The sequence below is a fragment of the Gymnoscopelus microlampas genome (assembly GCF_963454915.1).
Source record: "Gymnoscopelus microlampas genome assembly, chromosome: 11".
Taxonomy (NCBI): Eukaryota; Metazoa; Chordata; class Actinopteri; order Myctophiformes; family Myctophidae; genus Gymnoscopelus; species Gymnoscopelus microlampas.
The window spans coordinates 25307317-25330966 of record NC_139948.1 but is presented as its reverse complement, the minus strand read 5'-3'; the positions used below and the strand labels follow the sequence as shown (position 1 = coordinate 25330966).

The window sequence follows — 23650 nt, the reverse complement described above, 5'->3', positions numbered from 1 at the left end:
AAATCCTGTCAGGCAGGCTCTCTAACCATTCAGCTATGGCCACATAATCAGCAGAGATTCTAACACAGTTCTAGTATGTAACAGTAAAGGGGTTTCAGGGGAAACCAGCAAAATGAGGAATAATATAACAAAAGACTGTCTTGCTAATAAGGGTCTCTCTTTTTTTTTTTTTACAATGTATTTGATATTACCTTTATATTATTTAATAAATTATGCTCATCCTCTCATTCATGTCTCTCATTTTTGACAATGTATTTTATATTACCTTTATATTATTTAATAAATTATGCATTTCATCACTTAGGCTACGGGGTTGGGGAAAGCCATCAAAAACTTAAAATGCAATCAAAAAATCCATAATTGAAGTTGCACAAAGACGTGTCTTTTCAACAGACGTCTCTACCCCACTGGGCACACAATACAACAACGCCCAAACGCCGTGCATACGCCGTCCATCCGACGTCCAGGTCAGACGTGTGTCGACGTCGTTTCAACATATTTTTCGCAAAACAGCTTCTGACTGAGGTCTGACCTGGACGTCGTATGGACGGCGTATGCACGGCGTATGGGCGTTGTATTATTGTGTGTGCCCAGTCAGCGGGTAAAGACATATCTGTTGAAAAGACACGTCTTTTACGACGTCGATACGACGTCGTCGCAAAACGCTTATAGGATGGATTACTGACAATGAATTACGAAATGGTACAATCCCCCCCCCCCCCCCCACCTCCTCTAAATTAAATAAATCTAAGATATGATTGCTATTAACTACATGTGACATCATCAGTAGAGATTCTAAGGCAGTTCTACTCTAGGTGTTTCAGGGGGAACCAGCAAAATGAGGAATAATATAATAAAAGACTGTCTTGCTAATAAAGCATCATGTCTCTCATTTAGAGGCTTAATACAACTACCTACTTACGCCTAGTAACCTCATTCATACTTTAAAATGTTCATCTTACTGTGGACATGTTTGCCTGGAAAGGAATCTTTGAAATGTTGCATAGTTTTAGAATTGTACTCCTTTAAAAGTTCAGAGATTTATAATGGAGGCGGATGGAAGGTTTTGGGACCTCTAAAAAACACTTTCACCTAGACACTCCATTCACAGTTCAAAAAATCCACCTTACTGTGGACATGCATCCTTGAGATGTTTTACTTTGAAATCATTTGTAGTTTTTGAAATATTTAACTTTAAGCGCCCAATACATTGTCAATAGCAATGGATATTTAAAGAGAAAACGGTACAGTTGACATGACAAGTCAGAACCTCTGTGGTGCAATGGTTTAGATACAGGACTTGCAACCAGAAGGTTACCGGTTCAAATTCAACCAGGACAGGTTTCCATCTGTTACCTGACTCTTGCACCTTTATCTGATCTTTCAGTGAAGATCGTACAAGAGACCATAGAAAGTATGTACCATGGTGGAGCAGTGGTTAAGATTCAGGCCTTGCATACTGAAGGTCCTGAGCTCAAATCCCGCAAGGACATCTTTCTAACTTTTACTTGGGGCTTTTACCTTTATCTAATCTTTCAGAAAATTCCACTTAAGTCAACTGAACGGGTAAGGACCTCTGTGGTGCAGTGGTTTAGATACAGGACGTGCAACCATAAGGTTTCCGGTTCAAATCCAACTAGCGCACTTTTTAAACTTTTACCCGACTCTTGCACCTTTATCTGATCTTTCACTGAAGAGCGTGCAAGAGACCACAGAAAGTATGAACATCAAATTTCTCTTTTGGGCCTTGAGTCCCAAGATTCTACACCCAAAAGAGTCTTGAGTCAAACGCATTAGATCCAAGTAGACATCAAATTTCTCTTTTGGGCCTTAAGTCCCAAGACTCAAGGCCCAAAAGAGAAATTTGATGTCTACTTGGATCTAATGCGTTCGACTCAAGACTCTTTTGGGTCTTGAGTCTTGGGCCCTCTACTGGCCCTCTACTGGCAGTGACGTCAAACTTCTGTGCTCTATATCCATTGCCATTGGTCAATGCGGCAATGGAAATTTAAAGGCAGGCTTACAACTACATACTTATGCCTAGTAACCTCATTCATACTTTAAAATGTTCATCTTACTGTGGACATGTTTGCCTGGAAAGGAATCTTTGAAATGTTGCATAGTTTTAGAATTGTACTCCTTTAAAAGTTCAGAGATTTATAATGGAGGCGGATGGAAGGTTTTGGGACCTCAAAAAAACACTTTCACCTAGAAACTCCATTCACAGTTAAAAAAATCCACCTTACTGTGGACATGCATGCTTGAGATTTTTTCTTTGAAATCATTTGTAGTTTTGGAGATATTTAACTTTAAGCGCCCCATTCATTGTTAATGCGGCAATGGACATTTAAAGGCAGGCTTACAACTACATACTTACGCCTAGTAACCTCATTCATACTTTAAAATGTTCATCTTACTGTGGACATGTTTGCCTGAAAAGGAATCTTTGAAATGTTGCATAGTTTTAGAATTGCACACCTTTAAAAGTTCAGAGATTTATAATGGAGGCGGATGGAAGGTTTTGGGACCTAAAAAAAACACTTTCACCTAGAAACTCCATTCACAGTTCAAAAAAATCCACCTTACTGTGGACATGCATGCTTGAGATTTTTTCTTTGAAATCATTTGTAGTTTTGGAGATATTTAACTTTAAGCGCCCCATTCATTGTTAATGCGGCAATGGACATTTAAAGGCAGGCTTACAACTACATACTTACGCCTAGTAACCTCATTCATACTTTAAAACGTTCATCTTACTGTGGACATGTTTGCCTGAAAAGGAATCTTTGAAATGTTGCATAGTTTTAGAATTGTACTCCTTTAAAAGTTCAGAGATTTATAATGGAGGCGGATGGAAGGTTTTGGGACCTCAAAAAAACACTTTCACCTAGAAACTCCATTCACAGTTAAAAAAATCCACCTTACTGTGGACATGCATGCTTGAGATTTTTTCTTTGAAATCATTTGTAGTTTTGGAGATATTTAACTTTAAGCGCCCCATTCATTGTTAATGCGGCAATGGAAATTTAAAGGCAGGCTTACAACTACATACTTACGCCTAGTAACCTCATTCATACTTTAAAATGTTCATCTTACTGTGGACATGTTTGCCTGGAAAGGAATCTTTGAAATGTTGCATAGTTTTAGAATTGTACTCCTTTAAAAGTTCAGAGATTTATAATGGAGGCGGATGGAAGGTTTTGGGACCTCAAAAAAACACTTTCACCTAGAAACTCCATTCACAGTTCAAAAAATCCACCTTACTGTGGACATGCATGCTTGAGATTTTTTCTTTGAAATCATTTGTAGTTTTGGAGATATTTAACTTTAAGCACCCCATTCATTGTTAATGCGGCAATGGACATTTAAAGGCAGGCTTACAACTACATACTTATGCCTAGTAACCTCATTCATACTTTAAAATGTTCATCTTACTGTGGACATGTTTGCCTGGAAAGGAATCTTTGAAATGTTGCATAGTTTTAGAATTGTACTCCTTTAAAAGTTCAGAGATTTATTATGGAGGCGGATGGAAGGTTTTGGGACCTCAAAAAAAAACTTTCACCTAGAAACTCCATTCACAGTTCAAAAATGCCACCTTACTGTGGACATGCATGCTCGAGATTTTTTCTTTGAAATCATTTGTAGTTTTGGAGATATTTAACTTTAAGCGCCCCATTCATTGTTAATGCGGCAATGGAAATTTAAAGGCAGGCTTACAACTACATACTTACGCCTAGTAACCTCATTCATACTTTAAAATGTTCATCTTACTGTGGACATGTTTGCCTGGAAAGGAATCTTTGAAATGTTGCATAGTTTTAGAATTGTACTCCTTTAAAAGTTCAGAGATTTATAATGGAGGCGGATGGAAGGTTTTGGGACCTCAAAAAAACACTTTCACCTAGAAACTCCATTCACAGTTCAAAAAATCCACCTTACTGTGGACATGCATGCTTGAGATTTTTTCTTTGAAATCATTTGTAGTTTTGGAGATATTTAACTTTAAGCACCCCATTCATTGTTAATGCGGCAATGGACATTTAAAGGCAGGCTTACAACTACATACTTATGCCTAGTAACCTCATTCATACTTTAAAATGTTCATCTTACTGTGGACATGTTTGCCTGGAAAGGAATCTTTGAAATGTTGCATAGTTTTAGAATTGTACTCCTTTAAAAGTTCAGAGATTTATTATGGAGGCGGATGGAAGGTTTTGGGACCTCAAAAAAAAACTTTCACCTAGAAACTCCATTCACAGTTCAAAAATGCCACCTTACTGTGGACATGCATGCTCGAGATTTTTTCTTTGAAATCATTTGTAGTTTTGGAGATATTTAACTTTAAGCGCCCCATTCATTGTTAATGCGGTAGTGACACAAAAACGTTTCGGTAGTGACACAATGGTGAATTTTTTTTTTACTCCACTACAAAGTACTACCAATCAACTCTAAATTGCCTGAAACGTACTCCTAACAGGTTTTTGGGGGGACGATTTTGGCCTCCACACTTAGGGATTTTTTCGGATTTAACTTTCGTTTCGGTAGTGACAAACTTTTCGTTTCGGTAGTGACACAAAAACGTTTCGGTAGTGACACAATGGTGAAAAAAAAAGACTCCACTACAAAGTACTACCAATCAACTCTAAATTGCCTGAAACATACTCCTAACAGGTTTTTGGGGGGACGATTTTGGCCTCCACACTTAGTGATTTTTTCGGATTTAACTTTTGTTTCGGTAGTGACACAAAAACGTTTCTGTAGTGACACAATGGTGAAAAAAAAAATTACTCCACAACAAACATAGACGGATTAAAGTGAAAATGGGCCCTCTGCACAAAATCGCAACGGACCCCCCCCCGCGCGCGCGCGTGTGCATGTGTCCCACAATAACGCGCGCGTTATTGTGGTTATATTGGCCGTTTTATGGTTACTTTATTTCGGTTTTAGGGTTAGGGTATATATATACATATTATATATATTATATATATTCTTTAAAAAGCCTATTAAATCCAAGGCCCCCCATTGGCTCAGGGCCCTGTGCACGTGCACACTGTACCCAAGCCATAATCCGTCCCTGCTCATTTTTACCATGTATTTGATATTACCTTTATTTTATTTAATAAATCATGCATTTCATCCTCTATATATTGTCCAGCAACCATTATGATAAAGGCGAAAAAAGACAGTAGACCCGTGGGAGCCAAATTGCTCAGATGCTGAGGTTCTTGTGCTGGGATTCGATGCCATGATCTTGTGTTCTGAGGTAAAGAGCTCTTCCGACTGAGCTAGAGTTATGCATAGAACAATGGCCTTACAAGCGGAACTCACACTTTCAACTCCCACCCTCGCCAGGGTCAAAAACTTAATATTTGAAATGCGAACGTTTATGTAGATGAATGAATTTTGTCTGTCAGACATTTTTCATAATATAAAAAAGAATCTGTAATATATTATCAAACATCTAACAACAATATGAACTATAGTGTTAACAGAGTAACAATGACATATCATATGAGATATTTGTGAAACAATTATGATTCATGGTCACACTCTATTTCAGTAATATAATTAAATTGTTTATATCCTATTGTATTTATTTCATTTTATTTGCAGGGTCATTAAAATGAGTATACAAACACATGTGTTGAATTAACTGTGGAAAAACTTGAAGAACAAGGCACTGGATTAAGTAATCTTGGCTGTTAGCCTGGTCCCTACCAGGCTAACTTCACAGCTAAATGTCCATGGTAACTAAGGTAGGATCGCGTTATTATTACATTTTCTTTCGTGAAATCGAGTCATGGATAAACGTATATGATAAGGAAGAGGACAGCGACACAGGATTTTCTATAGAACATTTATTTATCCAGAGCAGATGGCCATAAGATGCAGTCACTGCAAGCATACCACTATTCATTCGCTACATACATACACACACACACACACACACACACACACACACACACACACACACACACACACACACACACACACACACACACACACACACACACACACACACACACACACACACACACACACACACACTCAACAGCAGAGCAACAAAACGCACACTCGTCTCTCATGCACACTGCTGTCACTGCAGAGCAAAAGAAGAGACAGACACCAGTCTGGTGTCTGTTTAAATGCACAGAGGCAGAAAAAGAGAAAAACAGCTTGGCTTTTTTTTGTTGTTTTCTTCTCAAGAAATCAAATGAACAGAACTTTGCTCCACAACATGTCGCACCACCTGTAATATCCACTTCTATAGCCCTCCCCAAACCCTCACCTCCAACCATCCCCCTTTCCTTTTCTTGAATAATGCTTTACAAGCGTGACAGATCACCAAAATAAGAACTAGACGTGGAGGAGTGTGGGGGGGGGGGGGGGGGGGGGGGGCGGGACGACGACACACGAGACAAGATGTTGCCTTAACAAAAAAGGTCCACATTTCAATGCATGATACATCTAGCTATACACACACACATTTGATTGGGGCATAATTGTGTGCTTGTGGCACGGGAGATAGCTACTGTACACTTGACCCACTGTGACACCACTGCCACTTTGAGCAGAAAGTGGGGACAGGAACTTGTGACAACAATTCATTGTGATCATGTGCTGCCCTGTCCTGGTTATAAAGGATGGTAAGTGGGCCAGGTTTGCACCTATATACTTGACCATGTGTATAGGCAATGACTAAATGGCCTCATTTGGACAATGACTTTTATTGCCCATGGGTCCTAAACTGTGGGTATAATTTAGTCTCAGGGGGACAACTTTGTTTACCCTTTAAGACCTGGAACGCATCTGTGTCACTTTAGATTTCTTTGGCTATTAAAAAATAGCAGATATGCAAGCTCATAGCGTGCTATGAGCTTGTAGATCTGCTATTTTTGAAAAAAAACTTTTAGGATTTAGAAAACATTTTTAAGAATCGCCTCAGGTCTTAATGGGTTAAATTGTTTGACAAGCTGACTGGATAATGGTTGTAAGGGGATCCTAGATAACCTACCAGGCTGGAATTAGATGTAATTCGTATTACTTTTAATATTATAACAGGCCTGTTAGGTCGCATCTGACCAGAGGTTCTAACACATATCAATGGGGACAGATAGAAAGAGAGAGATGACCGAAGGGGGAAGGTAGGGACACAAACTCAAATACTATACATAACCATCAAACTCTAGTCAGACCTAAACCACAAAGCAAGGCACATGATTCAAAGGAAACTCAACACTGCTTTCAAAACAAAACAAAACAAAACAAAAACAGAAGAGCAAATGACAGGAATGGCTCTGTTTTATACACACTGAGCGGTCACTCTGGACCTGGACACATGTAGTGCAGAGAAACCATAAAAGCTTTTTTTTATCTTCTGGAAATAAAAAATACATCAACACGATTTGTTATCTTACAATAACTCGTCAGATATCAGACCACTAAAGCATCCACAAGCAGTTCAGATCTGATGTTCAGTTTGAAAAATAGCTTTCAGAATGACACACACACACACACACACATCATTAAATACTTTTCTTTCTCTTTTCGTTTTGTTTGCGAATATCCATATATATATATATATATAGTCTCTATAGGTTCATAATTTAAATAACACAATTATTCTTGTAATAAGTCTTATTTGTTCATGTAAGCAGACTGACTGAGTGTCTCTTGTAATTCTTTGCATGGAGAATTAATGGTGGCGATAAAGACTGGAGTTTTTCCACAATTTGCACGTTGCAGTAACGTACTTTATGAAGTAATGCGGTTGTCGTTGTTTTTTCATTGGTTTTTGGTTGGCTCATGAACACTACCCTCGGTGTTCACACAGCTCTGCTGCTCCTCTCTCCATCTCAACTCATACCCGTTCTCATGGCAACACACCGCACAGTAACCATGGTTATGGTGATGATGATGATGATGATGATGATGTTGATGACAGAGATTGTCATGGCAACATAGGCTGGGTGACTGGGAGTAGTGTAGGACGAGATATACTCGAAGGAGGTCTGGCGGAGAAGAAGAAGAACGGAGAAGAGGAAGAAGGAGAAGACGAAGAGGAAGAGAGATTGAGAGGAAGACAGACAGACAGAATGGAAGTGAAAGTTGGGTGAAATACTAAAGCAGCGATCCCACTGGTGGGACGTGAGGATATTGCAAGCGGGTCCCCAATTAAAAAAAAAATCAACATTTTCTTTAAAACCTTAAGTTTCATTGATCCAAGGCGGAACACGACCGATTGATTGATCATTAAAATAAACATGCTCTAAAAATGCAGTCCAACCCCACCTGACCACTTAACACGGCAGCCGTTTGGCTGTGGTCAGCATGGGTGGGCCTCCAACACTGTCAAGATTTCCAAGTGGGCCCAGTTCCAGAAAAAAGCGCTGTACCGAAGGTTAGCTGGTCCGTCCTCATCTCCCACACTAGTGACCGTCCTGTTAAGGCGCCTTCATACCGGATGCCTTGTCATTGTCTTGAGTGACATGATTCAATATCAGTGGTGGAAAGTAACTAATTACATTTACTCAAGTACTGTACTTAAGTACAATTTTGAGGTACTTTTACTTTACTGGAGTATTTCCAATTTTCAGTACTTTTACTTCTACTCCACTACATCTCAGAGGCAAATATTGAACTTTTACTCCACTACAATTATTTGAAAACTTTAGTACTAGGTACTTTGCAGATATAAATGATTATATTTTAAAACATACATTAACCACTTCAGACCTATTTTATACATAGGCTATTTGAAAATAGCAGATCTACAAGCTTGTAGATCTGCTATTTTCAAACATTTTAGTACTTTTACTTTTGGTGCTTTAAGTACATTTTGATACCAATACTTTTGTACTTTTACTCAAGTACATTTTGAATTCCGGACAGTATTTACTTAAGTAAGAAATGTGAGTACTTTTTCCACCACTGTTCAATATCGAGTCAAAGTAAAGATGCAGCATTGAACAATATTTCACATCTATGCCTGAAGCACAGAGAGTGAATCGGCCAAGTTTAAACATTTTAAACTCAAGCCACATTGAACAGCGTGACATCCTACAGGAGGACCCAGTTTGAGAAGAAGATTGCCGTTGCTGCGTGTGGAATTCCTGAGCTACACGACAAACATTTGTGAATGGACTAGTGAGAGAGAATTGTCTGTCTCTGGTAAGCATGTTGTGCTCACTTCACACTAGTCACATGACTCCCTCACACTAGTCACATACACATGGCCGATGCTGCCACTATCAAATTGACAAAATGTTAGTTCAATCGAGTGACACAGCTTCCTCCATTCTAGCAACGTGATTATTTTTCATTGTGTCCGGTTAATTGTGCACCTTCAAATTGCCTCTTTCCCATTAAGTGCCTTTAAGAGTTCTGCCACTAGAAATCTTGTTTTCAATTTTGTCTATATTTTCCAGAGGAGTTTTGTTGTTGTTGTTGTTGTTGTTGTTGTTGTTGTACTAAGCAGCAGCATTCGCCCACACTCAGAACACTGACTGGAATAGCACTAGCTTTGACCCTAACATTGCCTCCTCTAGTCTTGCATAGGCAGACTTTCAGAGAGCTCCTCCGTCTACTGAAGGGTTTCTCAGGCGGAGTAGGTGAGGCTGTGAAACATCTGGCTATGTGTGAGACTATATACCTCCTCTAACCCTCCACCATAAACCTCATCAACCTGACAAAGTGGCCCAGAATAACACCGTCCTAGTTCTGAATATCACTTTTGACACTTGACTGTAAAACCCTCAAAACCTTACCACAAACACTAGACATTTTTCACAAACCTTGCAGACTCTGGGTGAAACTCTGAATCCTTCTCCCTCCCTAAGCTTTCCAATCAACTTGCCATAGAACTATAGAGGATTCTCACGTACTAGAGCTCTTTCAAATCACCTCTCTCTCTCTCCTCTCCGCCTCTCGTTCCGTCTCCCTGAAATTCCTCCACGAGCCCACATTGTGCACCTGTGATGTTCAGGTGTGTGCGGGCGGGGCATGTGGGTCTTTGTGCTTCCCTTGTGTGTGTGTGTGTGTGTGTGTGTGTGTGTGTGTGTGTGTGTGTGTGTGTGTGTGTGTGTGTGTGTGTGTGTGTTGGTGCTGGAGGTGCAGAGATGTGAGGATGAATGAGGAGAGGGAAGGAGGGATGTAATATGGATGCAGCCAGGACAGTGATGATGGAACAGCGAGTTCTGATTGGATCCAGGCATCGTAATATTCAAAAAAATCTTTCATCCAATGCCTACTGTAGCACATGCACACACGCACGCACGCGCTCTCTCTCTCTCTCGCACACACACTCACACACACACACACACACACACACCCCCACACACACAGGCACGCACACGTCTATCCTATACCATGCATGCACACGCACACACACACACACACACGCACACACACACGTCAGAAGCAGAGTATTCTCAATTTGGTCACGGATAAAGTTTTTTTTTCTTTTTTTTACCACCAGGTCATTTACATGGTTACAACACCAGAGGGCACCATTCCACACACAACTTACACATCAAACCATAGAGACCTAGAGATTTCATATTCATGTATATTATATTATTGTGCTAATGCAGGACTTTTTCAGTAGATATAAACTCTCCATGCTTACAATGTACACATACCATACTATGATTCATTACACGGCTGGGTTCTTCACTCAGTGTTTGTTCGTTAGGTTGTTGGTTGGTCGGTTGGTTTGTTTTGTCGCGATGGTTCCAGCAGAGTTCTAAAAAGACTCACTCCTCTCTTTCATGGGTTTCTCTCCGTCTCCCCATCTCTCAATCACTCCATTGTCTTCTGTGACTCACTTTTCTCTCATCCTCTTGTCGTCCATTTCTCTTTCTCTTCCTTTTGTCCGTGTCTTTCTCTTTGTCCTTCTCTCTCTCTCTCTCTCTCTCTCTCTCTCTCTCTCTCTCTCTCTCTCTCTCTATCTATCTATCACTTCCTTTCTCTCTCTTTTTGCCAGGCATGTTAGTCTTGTCCTGGTCATTTATAAGTGGAAATGAGGAGGATGGGGAGGAGAGAGGTTATCAATGGATGAAGGAATCCAGAGAGAGAGAGAGAGATAGAGAGAGTTGGGAGTGGAGCTGTGATAGAGAGAGACAGATGAAAAGGAGGAGAGAGCAAGAGAGAGAGAGAGAGAGAGGAGGAACATAGAGAGGAGGAACGTTGTGTGACCGTCATGTCTTCCGAGTTCCGTCCTAACGTGGCGTTGCCGGGGAGACAGGCTGAACGGTTGTCACGGTTACTCCAACATGGCGTCCAGTTGGTCGGCCAGGTCGTCAAACATGCTGCCGATGTCGTCAAGGATACTGACAGTGGTCTTCTGCTCTGCCACAGAGCTGCTCACACACACACGCACGCACACGCACACACACACACACACACACACACACACACACACACACACACACACACACACACACACACACACACACACACACACACACAGTCATTATCTACTTGCAATATTTGTCATTAGGATGCAAATGAAGTCATGTTCGTCAACAGTAATCATCACACTGTGGCTTATGGTGTGTGTGTTTGTGTGTGTCAGGGCCGGATTAGAACTATGTGGTGCCCAAGGGCGACCTCAAATTGAAGTGCCCCCCGTGCCGAAATCGTGCGCTTGCGCAAAAAAATTGGTGGATTTTGTTAGTTTCTTTCCGGTTTTTGGTTACTTTATTTCGGTTTTAGGGTTATGGTTATGTTAAGGCTATGTTATTTAATTCTTATTAAAAAAAAAAAAAAAAGAAATTGGTGCCCGCATTGGCTGGTGCCCATAACGGCCTATGGGTAATCCGGCCCTGGTGTGTGTGTGTGTGTGTGTGTGTGTGTGTGTGTGTGTGCGTGCGTGCGTGCGTGTGTGTGTGTAGTCCCTCACTCGTTCTCTAGTCGTATCTTTTCCTCCACGGCCTGCAGAGCGGCGGCCAGTGAGGCGCTGGTCTCCTCCAGCTTCTGGTGCGCCAGGGCGTCCAGCACCAGGTCCGCTCCCGTGACGGGAACGGCGGCCGGACCCCCGCATCCTCCCGCCAGGACACCTCCTCCCCCCGGCGGCCCGCTGCAGTCCACCGACACGCCCCCGATGGAGGAGCGGGGGGGTTTGACCGGCGGGGGGGTGGGGCTGGGCGTGGCCGGGGTCTGGGGCGTGTGGGGGCTCTGGGGCGTGTGGGGGCTCTGGGCGGGCGGGGGAGTGCTCGGGGGCTTGGCCGAAGACGGGCTGGGGGCGTTGGACGAGGGGAGGGAGGGGGGCGAGCCGGCCTGCCTGCCCGCCGCGGCGGCGTACTGCTGCTGGTGAGGCTTGGCGGCCGGCGGGGGGGCGGGGCTGGGAGAGGGCGGGCTGGTCAGGGACGTGTGGAGGAGCTTGGACGGCTTGGGGGCGGTGGGCGGGGGCGCCGGTTTGGGCGAGACGGGAGGAGGAATCTTCTTGCCTTCCACTGGAGAGATGGAGGGAGGGAGAGAAAACACGTTTGAGATATACAGCAGTTTGTCTTAGTTTGTCATTATTATGTATGTGGGGAATCAAAGCTTTTTTTTGTTTTACCAAACACAAAATATTTTTAAACCAAGAAAATTGCACTTTTCCTCATGAGAAGTAGAAAAATTAGTTGACCCCCGCCCCCATTTTTCAGTTTTAATATCCTTGAGTGTTTTGGTCAGGTCTCCACAAAGTAATTAAACATAGTGCTCACTCACACTCACACACACACTCGCACGCACACACACACACACACACACACACACACACACACACACACACACACACACACACACACACATATTATTATTACCTGGGCTTCCAGGAGTCCCGGGGCCTGGAAGGGGGACTCTCTTGTTGGAGATAGGATGTGGGGGAACCTGTGGCCCACACTGTCTCTTTATCTGCGCCAGCACCGGCTTGGGGGAGACCGGAGGCTTAGGCTTCCTCACTGGGGCCCCGTCGACCGTCACCGGACCCCCGTGGTCCATGCTGTCCCGGGCGGTCCCTGGCGCCCCGTGGTCCATGCTGTCCCTGCGGAGGGGAGCAGCGTTCTGAGCCTGGGGCTGAGGCTGCTCCGTAACGCTGGCATCAGAGGACGGCCGACGCTTGACTGTAGCCGTGCCGTTCTGGTAGGGCACGCCGGCCTGCGAGGGGTCGTGAAGCTGCCCGGGGATGACCGGCTCCCCGTTTGTGGTGGGCACGAGGTCGGCAAAGCCCTCGGGCTCCTTGTCCCGGCTCTTGGGTCTCCGCTTGACGGTGGACGACTCCTGGAGGGTGAAGCGAGAGCCGTTCGGGTGCGCCTGAGGCTGGGCCGTGCGTCGCTTCATGGTTGCCGTGGCGTCCACTCGGTTGAGGTCCTCCTGGGTGTAAACGGTGTCACCCCGCAGAGACACGCCTTCGTCACCCTGGGGGCTTGTCCCGCCGTCGTCCTGTTGACCTGTCCCATCGCCCTGGAGACAAACACAAAATAAACACTAACGGAAAAGTTCATACATTCATGGCATTAGTGAGTTGACACACATATATAGCAACAAACAAGAACACTGACAGCTGCTTCATAACTGAACATACATAAATGATAAATGAATACAACTCCAAATATACATATATATTTACATAATTGTACAATTTCCATGTTATGCATACAGTATATATACATACAAATACAGTAGTACAGCAGCATTAGCATGCTAAAGCAGATTAGAATTAGCTTACATTACATTACACTGCATTACAGTAATAGATGTATATAGATAGATAGATAGATAGATAGATAGATAGATAGATAGATAGATAGATAGATAGATAGATAGATAGTAGGGGTGTCACAATACACTAATTTGCCGATACGATTGTCTTTGTTTTTTCCAGTTATCAACATTTCCCAACATCTTCAGTTTGCTGTGGTGCTATCTGTATCTGATTATAATTATAATAACGATCATAAGATATTTGGGCTTTTTCTGCCTTTATTGACAGGATAGTGGGCTGACAGGAAATGGGGAGAGAGATGGGGGGGTGACACACAGCAAAGGTCGTCGGGATCGAGAGTCGAACCCGCAATACGCTGTCAAGCTGGATTACCAGCATATGTGGTATGCGCCTGGACCGCTAGGCTAGCGAGCGCCCCAATAATGATAAGTTCTGAACAGAATAGCCAATGCTGATAACTAAACAATGCTTATATGCATACTTTTATGCATACTTGTTCTGCACCAGGCAGGATGATTATATATAGGGTGTATTGATCTGTATATATTCATATTAGTTTGAGGGTGTCTTTATTATTGTGTTTTCCTCTGTACCTAGTGTACTTCTTTGCCCTGTATTTGTAACTTTTACTGCTGTGCTGTCTCTGGCGCCGGAATTTCAAGGCATCTATCTATCTATTTTTCAGTGTTTATGGTAAGCTTTAATTTCATTTTTATAGGACTCGTTGAATGTATATTGTACTTTTTTTTTGCAAATTCATTTTTGTTTTTTAATACATGTTCAACATTTAGTGGTTGCTGCTTTGATTTCCAATCACACCAACTTTCACCAGCAAAAATAAATAAATAAATAAATATTGTGACATATTGTGGCACGACACATTGTGACACCCCAAATAGATAGATAGACAGACAGACAGGTCAGGTAGACAGAAGGTGAGGTAGACAGACAGAGAGACAGACAGACAGACAGAAAGCCAGCCAGACAGACAGACAGACAGTCATATATATAGGTATGTACCTGTCCTCTCCCTTGGCGCCGGATGGTCAGGCTGCCCTCCTCGGCGAACGGCAGGTTCTCCGACGAGCTGCCGCTGCCCCCTGACCCAGGATGGGGGGAGGAGGGAGGGTGGGGGGAGGAGGAGGCGGAGGAAGAGGAGGGCGGCGGCGAGGTGGGCGTGGCTTGCGGGGAGGCGTCGGGCTGGACGGCCACGGCTATGGCCACGGAGAGGCAGGGGGAGAACGACGGCTGGTCCCTCCTGGCGGCAGCGACCAGCTCGGAGACGGGACCACTGATGGTCCGACGCCTGTTGACCACTTCACCGTCCAGACCGATGGCTTCACGGGGCTTACCCACCTGGCAGCACACACGCACACGCACACGCACACGCACACGCACACGCACACACACGCACACACATACACAGACAGGAATGGAGATAAGACAGGGATATGTTAGATGTGGAAAAGCAATTGAAGATATAGACGTGTATCACACAGAATAATACACACGTTAATAGTGACACATATAGTCATTATAGTATATTCAATATACATAATAATGATAATATATATTTCTCTACTTTTTGTCTCAATTGTGGCACTAGTGTATCATGGCTATAATGAACACTGTGCTTGGCACACAGTTACAGTAGAGTAAGTAACCTGGTGCAGTAGTTTAGCAATAACTAGAAAGCAATAAAAAGCAATAAAAAGAAAGAAAATGATTACAGTTGACATTTTGTGAATGCACACATCTGTGTCATAAAGGCACATCTGGTCAATGGTTCTAATTGTATATTTTGTGAATAACTGTATCTGTAAAATGTTGTGGTTCTCAAATGCTTTCATGTCAAGGGCCCCCAAATAAATATGCATTTGGCCGGGCTTCAACCCTATATTGAAGAATATAGGGTTGAAGTGGTTAAACTGATTTCGATGCTATTAGCTAATCTTGCCGGGGACCCCCAGGGGCCCTTGAGGTTGTCAAGGACCCCTGGGGGTCCCCGGACCCCACTTTGAGAACCACTGAATCACAGCGGTGTGTTTGTCACCTGCAGGAAGTTCCTCTGCAGGGCCATGCCCTTGGCTCCGCCCCCTATGGAAGACATCTCCAACATGGCGGCGATGCTCCTCACGCTCCCGACGCTGCTCGTTTCCACCACGGCCGTCTCCACGGAGACGCCCAGGTCGCTGGCGCGGCGCTGCTGGTGGTAGCAGGGCACGTCCAGCATCCCTCCTGTGGTGGTGATGGCGGCGGCGGCGGCGGCCAGCGCGTTGGCGTGCACGTTGGCCTCCGTCAGGTTGGAGTTGGAGGTGGAGATGGCCGAGCTGGAGCGCTTGGGAGGAGGAGGGGGCGGGCCTTTCTTCTTCTGCCGCAGGGCGAAGGACTGCGATTGGCTGCGGTTGACGTTCTTGTCCTGGTTGCGCACCGAGTGGCTGCGGCTGACGCGGTGCGTCACCGTGGCGTACTTCCCCCCTCCTCCTCCTGCTCCGACCGCCGCGGCTGACCCCTGACCCCTGACCATCGTTGCCGCCCCCCCTACTACTCCTCCTCCGCCCCCCGTCGTCCGCCTCTCTCCTCTGTCGTCGCCCTCTCCGTCGGACGCGGCGTAGCGGTCCATGCTGTGGGCGCGCTTCTGTGGATGCTCCCCCCCGCCTCCCTCCTGCCCCTCCCCCTCCTCCAGCTCAGCCTCTGGGGGAAGGCAGAGGAGAGGCACGGCCACCTGGCCTTGGGGCTGGGGGCTCTCCCTGACCTCCACTGCCTGCGGCTGGGGTTGCTGCGGATGGTGGTGTTGGGGGTGCTGGGGTTGGTGGTTTTGGGGGTGCTGGGGTTGGTGGTTTTGGGGGTGCTGGGGCTGGTGGTTTTGGGGGTGCTGGGGGTGCTGGGGTTGGTGGTTTTGGAGGTGCTGGGGGTGCAGGGGATGCTGAGGATGCTGGGGTTGGTGGTTTTGGGGGTTTTGGGGGTGCTGGGGGTGCTGGGGATGCGGCGGAGGCTGAGAGAGCTGGGTGGGCGGCGCCCCGCGGTGCGTGGGGGACTGCGGGGGGTGCGAGCGCGGGGACTGGGGCCTCTCGCCCTGCGCGACCTGGGGGGGTGGCTTGGGCTTGGTCTGGGGAGAACTCGAAGGCGCGCTCTGGACCGAGGAGGCCGAGGAGGAAGAGGAGGTCCTGGCTTTGGTGGGAGTGTGAGGCGGCGTGTAGGGAGGCGCCGGCTGGGAGTGGGAGTGGCGGAGTTTGCCTTGGGAGGAGACGTTGCTGCGGTGGGAGGAAGGGATGCCCTGGCTACTCTGCTGTCTCATGGTCCGTGCCTCCTTCTTGGGAGGTGGTCCTACCCCCCCACCGCCACCAACACCACCGCCACCACCACCGCCGGTCATCACCTCGTCATGGTCCTTGCTCAGGCTGCGGGTTCGCTGACCTTTCACCTCTGGGCCCGGCTGGTTCATGGCACTCTGCGGCTCAGTGCTCAACTCAGTGTCCTGGAAAGTGTTCATCTTAGGAGACATGACCTCTGGAGAGAGAGAGAGACAGACAGACAGACAGACAGACAGACAGACAGACAGACAGACAGATTCATTATCAATAGAGTGAGAGGAGCGTGTGATGGGCAAATAATAATGCATGCTCTCCACAGAGCCTATTTATTCCATGGAGGGCATACTGTGAGTCCATTACTGCAGACAGATCTAATTTCATTCCATCATTAAAAGCATATTTTAAATAATAACATCATCCTATAATTACATTCCAAATCGTTGTCTTTTCAAATATGTATTTAGCTACGCTAATGGCAGCGTGGTCTCACCGTCGTGCGGCGGGCTGTCCATGGACATAACGTCCTGCTGCTGTGTGATTGGTGGAGGCTTCTTCCTGGGGGAGCCCCGTCCGTCTGTGCCGCGCTGCATCTCAGCCAGACGCTTCACTGCTAGCATCAGCTTCTTCTGGTGGCCTACGCATCCACACATCATCATCAACCATCAATCAATCAATTCCCATTATATGCAGAATGTAGAGAATGACAGTGCTTTTAGTCACATGTGGGGGCAACATTAAAGGGATAGTTCACCCAAAAAAATACTTTTGATTTACTACTTGAATTCATGGATATTTTTAGCGGTGCCAACCGCTCTACACTTGACTTTGTCCGTATGTCCGTCCGTCCGTCCGTCCGTCCGTCCGTCCGTCCGTCCGTCTGTCCGTCCGTCCATCCGGATGAGCACGGGATGAGCACGGCAAAGAAGCAACACATACAAACACACGCACACACACACACACACACACACACACACACACACACACACACGGACTTGGAGATTGCCTATGCCATCTCTCCTCTCATTGGCCACACGTGCCACTGGTTGTCCGTCCGTCCGTCCGTCCGTCCGGATGAGCACGGGATGAGCATGGGATTTTAAACAGCTATAACTCCAGTTTGCAGCATGCCACCAAGTCCACATTCGGTATGTGGACTTACACCACCAATAGGCACGAGCATGAATTGCTGAAGTTATCAAAGAGGGGTCCAGGGACCCCCAGCGCCCGTATGAGCACGGGATGAGCACGGGATTTTAAACAGCTATAACTCCAGTTTGCAGCATGCCACCAAGTCCACATTTGGTATGTGGACTTAGACCACCAATAGGGACCAGCATGAATTTCTGAAGCCCCGCCCCCTCTGTCTTCCCATTGGCTGGCCTTCAAACAGCCATAACTCAAGTTCGCAGCATGCTACGGAGTACAAATTTGGTAAGTGGACTCTGACCACCAATAGGGACGAACTGAAATGAGTTAAGGCCCGCCCCAAAGGCACCGCTTCCTTCACACAGGGTGTGATTTTTAGTTTTTGTCGCACCTAACCCAATAATTTGATGACCAGCGGACTGGTAGGCAGCTTTTACGGTAGGAGACACAAAGGAGACTCTTTGTGTCTCCTACCGTAACCACTGCCGGTCGTCAAATTATTGGCTTAGGAATGCGACAAAAACAAAAAAATATCCATGAATTCAAGTCTCCATGGGGTGACTAATCGATAGAAAAAAAGTTTTGGGGGTCAACTATCCCTTTAACAGTAAGTGACAGACAGGTTCATAGTGGGCTAATAATACTGTAGGTGTCTGTCTCACCCAGTTTGGTGATGCCTATCTCCTGCAGGTCCTCCCAGGTGATGTCTGTGATGAAGTCAATGTTCTCATAACCATTCTGCACCAGCACCTGGTGGTACTGACTTAAACCAATGGCAGACAGCCACTCTCCCAGGTTGGCCTATGGGGACGACAGAGATGGGAAGACAGCAATTAGGCCAGTCATAGAAAGACATTCTGCCAAGACAAACGTTTGAGTAAAAACTATGGCCTTGTGAGCATTAGGGAGACACTTAATGGAGTGACACCTGCAAACTAATTCAGGCAATTTTTGAACAGCTAACGCAAAAATCTAAAATGACATGCTTTCCCAGTTTTAATGGGATAAAAATGATGTAACCTATGACAAACTATTTCATTTTGTTATGGTAAATAATGGTAAATGGTGCATTTACTTTATATAGCGCTTTTATCCAAAGCACAATGATTGTGCCTTACATTCACCCATTCACACACACATTCATCCACCGATGGCGGAGGAAACCATGCAAGGCACAAACCTGCTCATCAGGAGCAATTAGGGGTTCAGCGTCTTGCTCAAGGACGACACTTCGACACTAACTCTGGGGGAGCCCGGGATCGAACTGGGAACCCTGCGGTTCCCATCCGGCCGCTCTACCGCTCTACCATCATATAACAACTGGGTCATATATCCCCAACATAAACATATTTCCAAATGGTTTGCAATTTTTAACTGTTGACATAATTATAAGCAATCAATATCGAGCAAATACAAATAATGTAAGACAATGTTATAGGTTAGATGCTTAATCAGTCACCTATTTAAACAAGAGCTTTGACAGTTATCAGATGTCGACAACAGATCTGGCTCTATTAGAAGACCTCTATGCTTGCGTAATGTCCGCGACCGCAGGGATCTGTTCATGGAGAGTGACGTCTCCCAAGGCATGTCCTTCTGGAGTTATGCCACAATTCGCAATTCAGTTAAGGAGAGAAACCAGACCTCTATTACCGTACCTATGCTCTCGTACAGGTGCTCTCCACGCTGGGGTTTTTGGCTACTGGAAGCTTTCAGCGGGAGATCAGGGATAGGTCCGGTATATCACAGCCAGACATTAGCAGAACGATGCCAGCAGTGTTGGCGGCTATCACGTATCCAATTTCCGTACAATGATGCTCAATAAACCATGAACCCATTTAGACCTGAGGCCGATTCTAAAAACGCCTTCTAAATCCAAACCCTACGTTTTCTGAAAAACGTTTTTCTTATTATTATTAATGTTGCTTTATATACAGTATAGCAACAACTAAAGTTACACAGATGGTGTCTCGGATTGAAAGGTAAAAAGACGTATAGGTCTAAATGGGTTAAGAGATATTACTATATTTCCTAATGTGACTGGTGTGATTTATTGAACCCATGTGTGTCTGTAGCCACTATCCATGAAATGAGTTTGCATTCATAAATCATAAAAAAACCCGATATAAACCGATTCCCAGAGAGCCTAAAACCACCTTAGCTGTACTAAAATTACTTTACACCATGAAGACCTCGTGGTTTATTGCTTTTATAAAACAGTTATCAAATTTGGCACCATGAAAATCATAGACATATCCAATATCCATACAATTAAAACTTTTTTTAATAAAGGTTTCACTACAAGTTTGTAAATAAAATAATCAAAATCTGATTTTGAAACCATTTGTTTGCTGCAGTGATGAAATGTGGTCACAGCACAGGTGTGTGTTTATAGAGCATTATACAACAACTTCAAACGTGGCTCAGCCAATCACAATAAAGGACCAGAACTATCAGTTTTACGCGTGCGTGCGTGCGTGCGTGCGTGCGTGCGGTTCCACTCACAGGTTTCTGGTCTGGCAACCATTCAGTAACACTCAGCTTGTTGATCTCGTTGCTCATCTTCTTCCTGTGGCCTGGCTTGGTCACCCCGATGGCTGTGAGATCCTACACACACACACACACACACACACACACACACACACACACACACACACACACACACACACACACACACACACACACACACACACACACACACACACACACACACACACACACACACACACACACACACACACACACACACACACACACACACACAGATGACACACACACACATGAGATACAACTACAAAGTCAGATACCGACACAAAGACATCATACTTCCATACACAAAATCTGCCCAACTTCTTTGGACTCCAGAGGATGCATATCATGTGCGCGCGCACACACACACACACACACACACGCATACGCATACGCACACGCGCACACACACACACACACACACACACACACACACACACACACACACACACACACACACACACACACACACACACACACACACACACACACACACACACACACACACACACACACACACACACACACACACACACACACACACACAGAAAGAAAGAAAACTTGCAACAGAAAAGACTGTGTGGTGGTCAGTGGTCTGATGGCAGAAAGGAAAGGAGAGCTGGTGTAAAGTAGGGAGAGGATGCATGTCAGCAGTCATGTCAGTAGGAATCATTCTGCTCAGCTAGAATGGTTCTCAACCTGTGGGTCAGGACCCCCACATGATTTTGGCGGGGTCCCTGCAGATGACAGTGAAGTGACCATTTAAGGACTTTTAAGACCTTTTTATAACCAAAAAAAAAGTGGGAAAATAAGGAAAAGAAAAAAACATTACTGCATAATAAGTAATCAACAAACTATACTATAAAAACTGGTCAAACATTGGCCAAATAGTCAAATAATATTTAGGCAAACATTTTGAAAATAGCTAATCTACAAGCTCGCAACACCTGCATATCTGCTACAGTACTTTCACAATATGTATCTGTGGAACCAAGTCAAACTAAATGTAATGCCTCAACTTCTACAATTCCAAGTCCTGGTGGGGGGGTCCCCAGTTCACATATGATTATTTTGGGGGGGTCGCGGTCTGAAAAGGTTGAGAACCACTGAGCTCGATCATGTAGCACTTTCCTCTGGTAGCCAGTCTGTGTTTATGTGTTCTCATCATCACACACTCACATATATTAAGCTTGCATACATAAGTTCATTGATTAAGAAATTGGAGCTCCTTCATTAGAATACAGATTGTATAAAACAAAAAAATAGATTTTAGTTTGTGAACATTTAGATCATCGTTAGGGTCATCAGAAGTCCTGGTGGACACACAAGGACACACTTTTACAAACACACACACACACACACACACACAAGAACACTCGCCAACACACACGGCAACAACACATTCTCACTTCTAAGTGGTCACATACTGGCGTCACTGGGGTGACCGGTTTTAAACGTTCAGGGTAGTCCGAGTCCCGTGACTGATGATGGAATGCAGACGCATGGGGAAACAATGTGGGTGTTGAAAACACATTCAAAACAAGTGAAAACAAGGCAGCCAGTGCCGCTGATGTTGCATACTGACAGAGTTGGAATGGGTTATCATACGTGCTCACTGCATCCGCATCAGATGCAAAAGGTACCTTGAAACTGATGTCAGTGTTGGAAAGTAACTAAGTACATGTACTCAAGTACTGTACTTAAGTACAGTTTTGAGGTATTTGTACTTTACTCGAGTATTTCCAATTCCCAATCATTTTACTTCTACTCCACTACATCTCAGAGGCAAATATTGTACTTGTACTTGAAAACTTTAGTCACTAGTTATTTTGTAGATTTTGATTATTATTACATAACATACAGTAACCACTTCAGCCCTATATACATTTCAGCCATTTGAAAATAGCAGTTCTACAATGCATCGCAATGCGATGCATTGTGAGCTTGCAGATGTGCTATTTTACATTTTTTAAATACATTTTATACACTTGAAAACTGACATTCTGCATAATGGGTACTTTCTACTAAGTACATTTTGATACCAATACTTTTGTACTTTTAAAGTCAATTTGGAATTCCGGACTTTCACTTGTAACATTATTTCACAGTATTTCTACATTGCAGTATTGATACTTTTACTTAAGTAACACGTTTTAGTACTTCGTCCACCACTGAGTGTTATTACAGCTGTTATTGTTATCATTATTGTTGCATATTTGTGTCTCCCTCTCTCCCTCTCTCTAAACCCAACCGGTGGAGGCAGATGGCTGCCCACCCAGAGCTATAGGTTCTGCTCCAGGTTTCTTCGCGTCAGAGGGTAGTCTTTCTTTGCCGCCGTCGCCAAGCGATTGCTCATGGGGGAATCGTTGGGTCTCTGCAGACTGTAGAGTATTGTCTTGACCTGCTCTATTTTGTGTGTCTTGAGACTATGTGTTGTAATTTTGCACTGTTAAAAACTTGAATTGATTGATAAATTGATTGAAATCATGCAATGTGTCGGTTGTCAAAATTCAGACCCTTAAGCCTGCGCAGCAGCAACAGTGTGTCTGTGCCTTAGTTATTTATGATTTAAAAGTTATTGTAAGAGGCTAAGAGGCTTTTTTACAGTTGTTCTATTTCCCTGGAACATGGTACGTCGATGTTGCCAGTTGTGGACTGCAGGATGTATTTATAGATTCAGGCGTACTGGGTTGAGGTTTGAGAAAATGGGTCGGTATGGAAGTGAATTTATTTACAATTTGACCGGCGTTTAGTTTTTGACAGCAGTTATGGTCGGTAAAGTGACGGAACATGATAGGTAAGCGATAGGTAAAGGACAGGAACTTCCTTGTATAATATTGATTGTAATTACTGTTGCATGTAAATCACCCATCGCTCTTAGAGAATATGGTAGGGTACTATGCTTTGTCAATAGCCGTTTGCTGTGATGATGCACTGCATGCATTGT

The 23650-nt window shown here is 44.6% G+C and overlaps 2 protein-coding genes across 2 annotated transcripts in view; both read right to left on the bottom strand.

Annotated features, from left to right (window-relative positions):
- rpusd1 (RNA pseudouridine synthase domain containing 1) overlaps positions 1–23650 on the bottom strand; it is a 426852-nt gene that overhangs the window by 99983 nt on the left and 303219 nt on the right. The window lies entirely within an intron of this gene.
- LOC311054677 (caskin-1-like) overlaps positions 9204–23650 on the bottom strand; it is a gene marked incomplete at its 5' end in the record, with an annotated part of 42208 nt that continues 27761 nt past the window's right edge. The window contains 8 exons of the mRNA XM_084070681.1: positions 9204–11363; positions 11906–12458; positions 12813–13476; positions 14735–15070; positions 15768–17224; positions 17519–17662; positions 18837–18975; positions 20680–20781. Of these exons, the coding sequence (XP_083926807.1) occupies positions 11267–11363; positions 11906–12458; positions 12813–13476; positions 14735–15070; positions 15768–17224; positions 17519–17662; positions 18837–18975; positions 20680–20781 (3492 nt within the window). The 3' untranslated portion in view covers positions 9204–11266. The remainder of the gene's footprint in view (positions 11364–11905; positions 12459–12812; positions 13477–14734; positions 15071–15767; positions 17225–17518; positions 17663–18836; positions 18976–20679; positions 20782–23650) is intronic.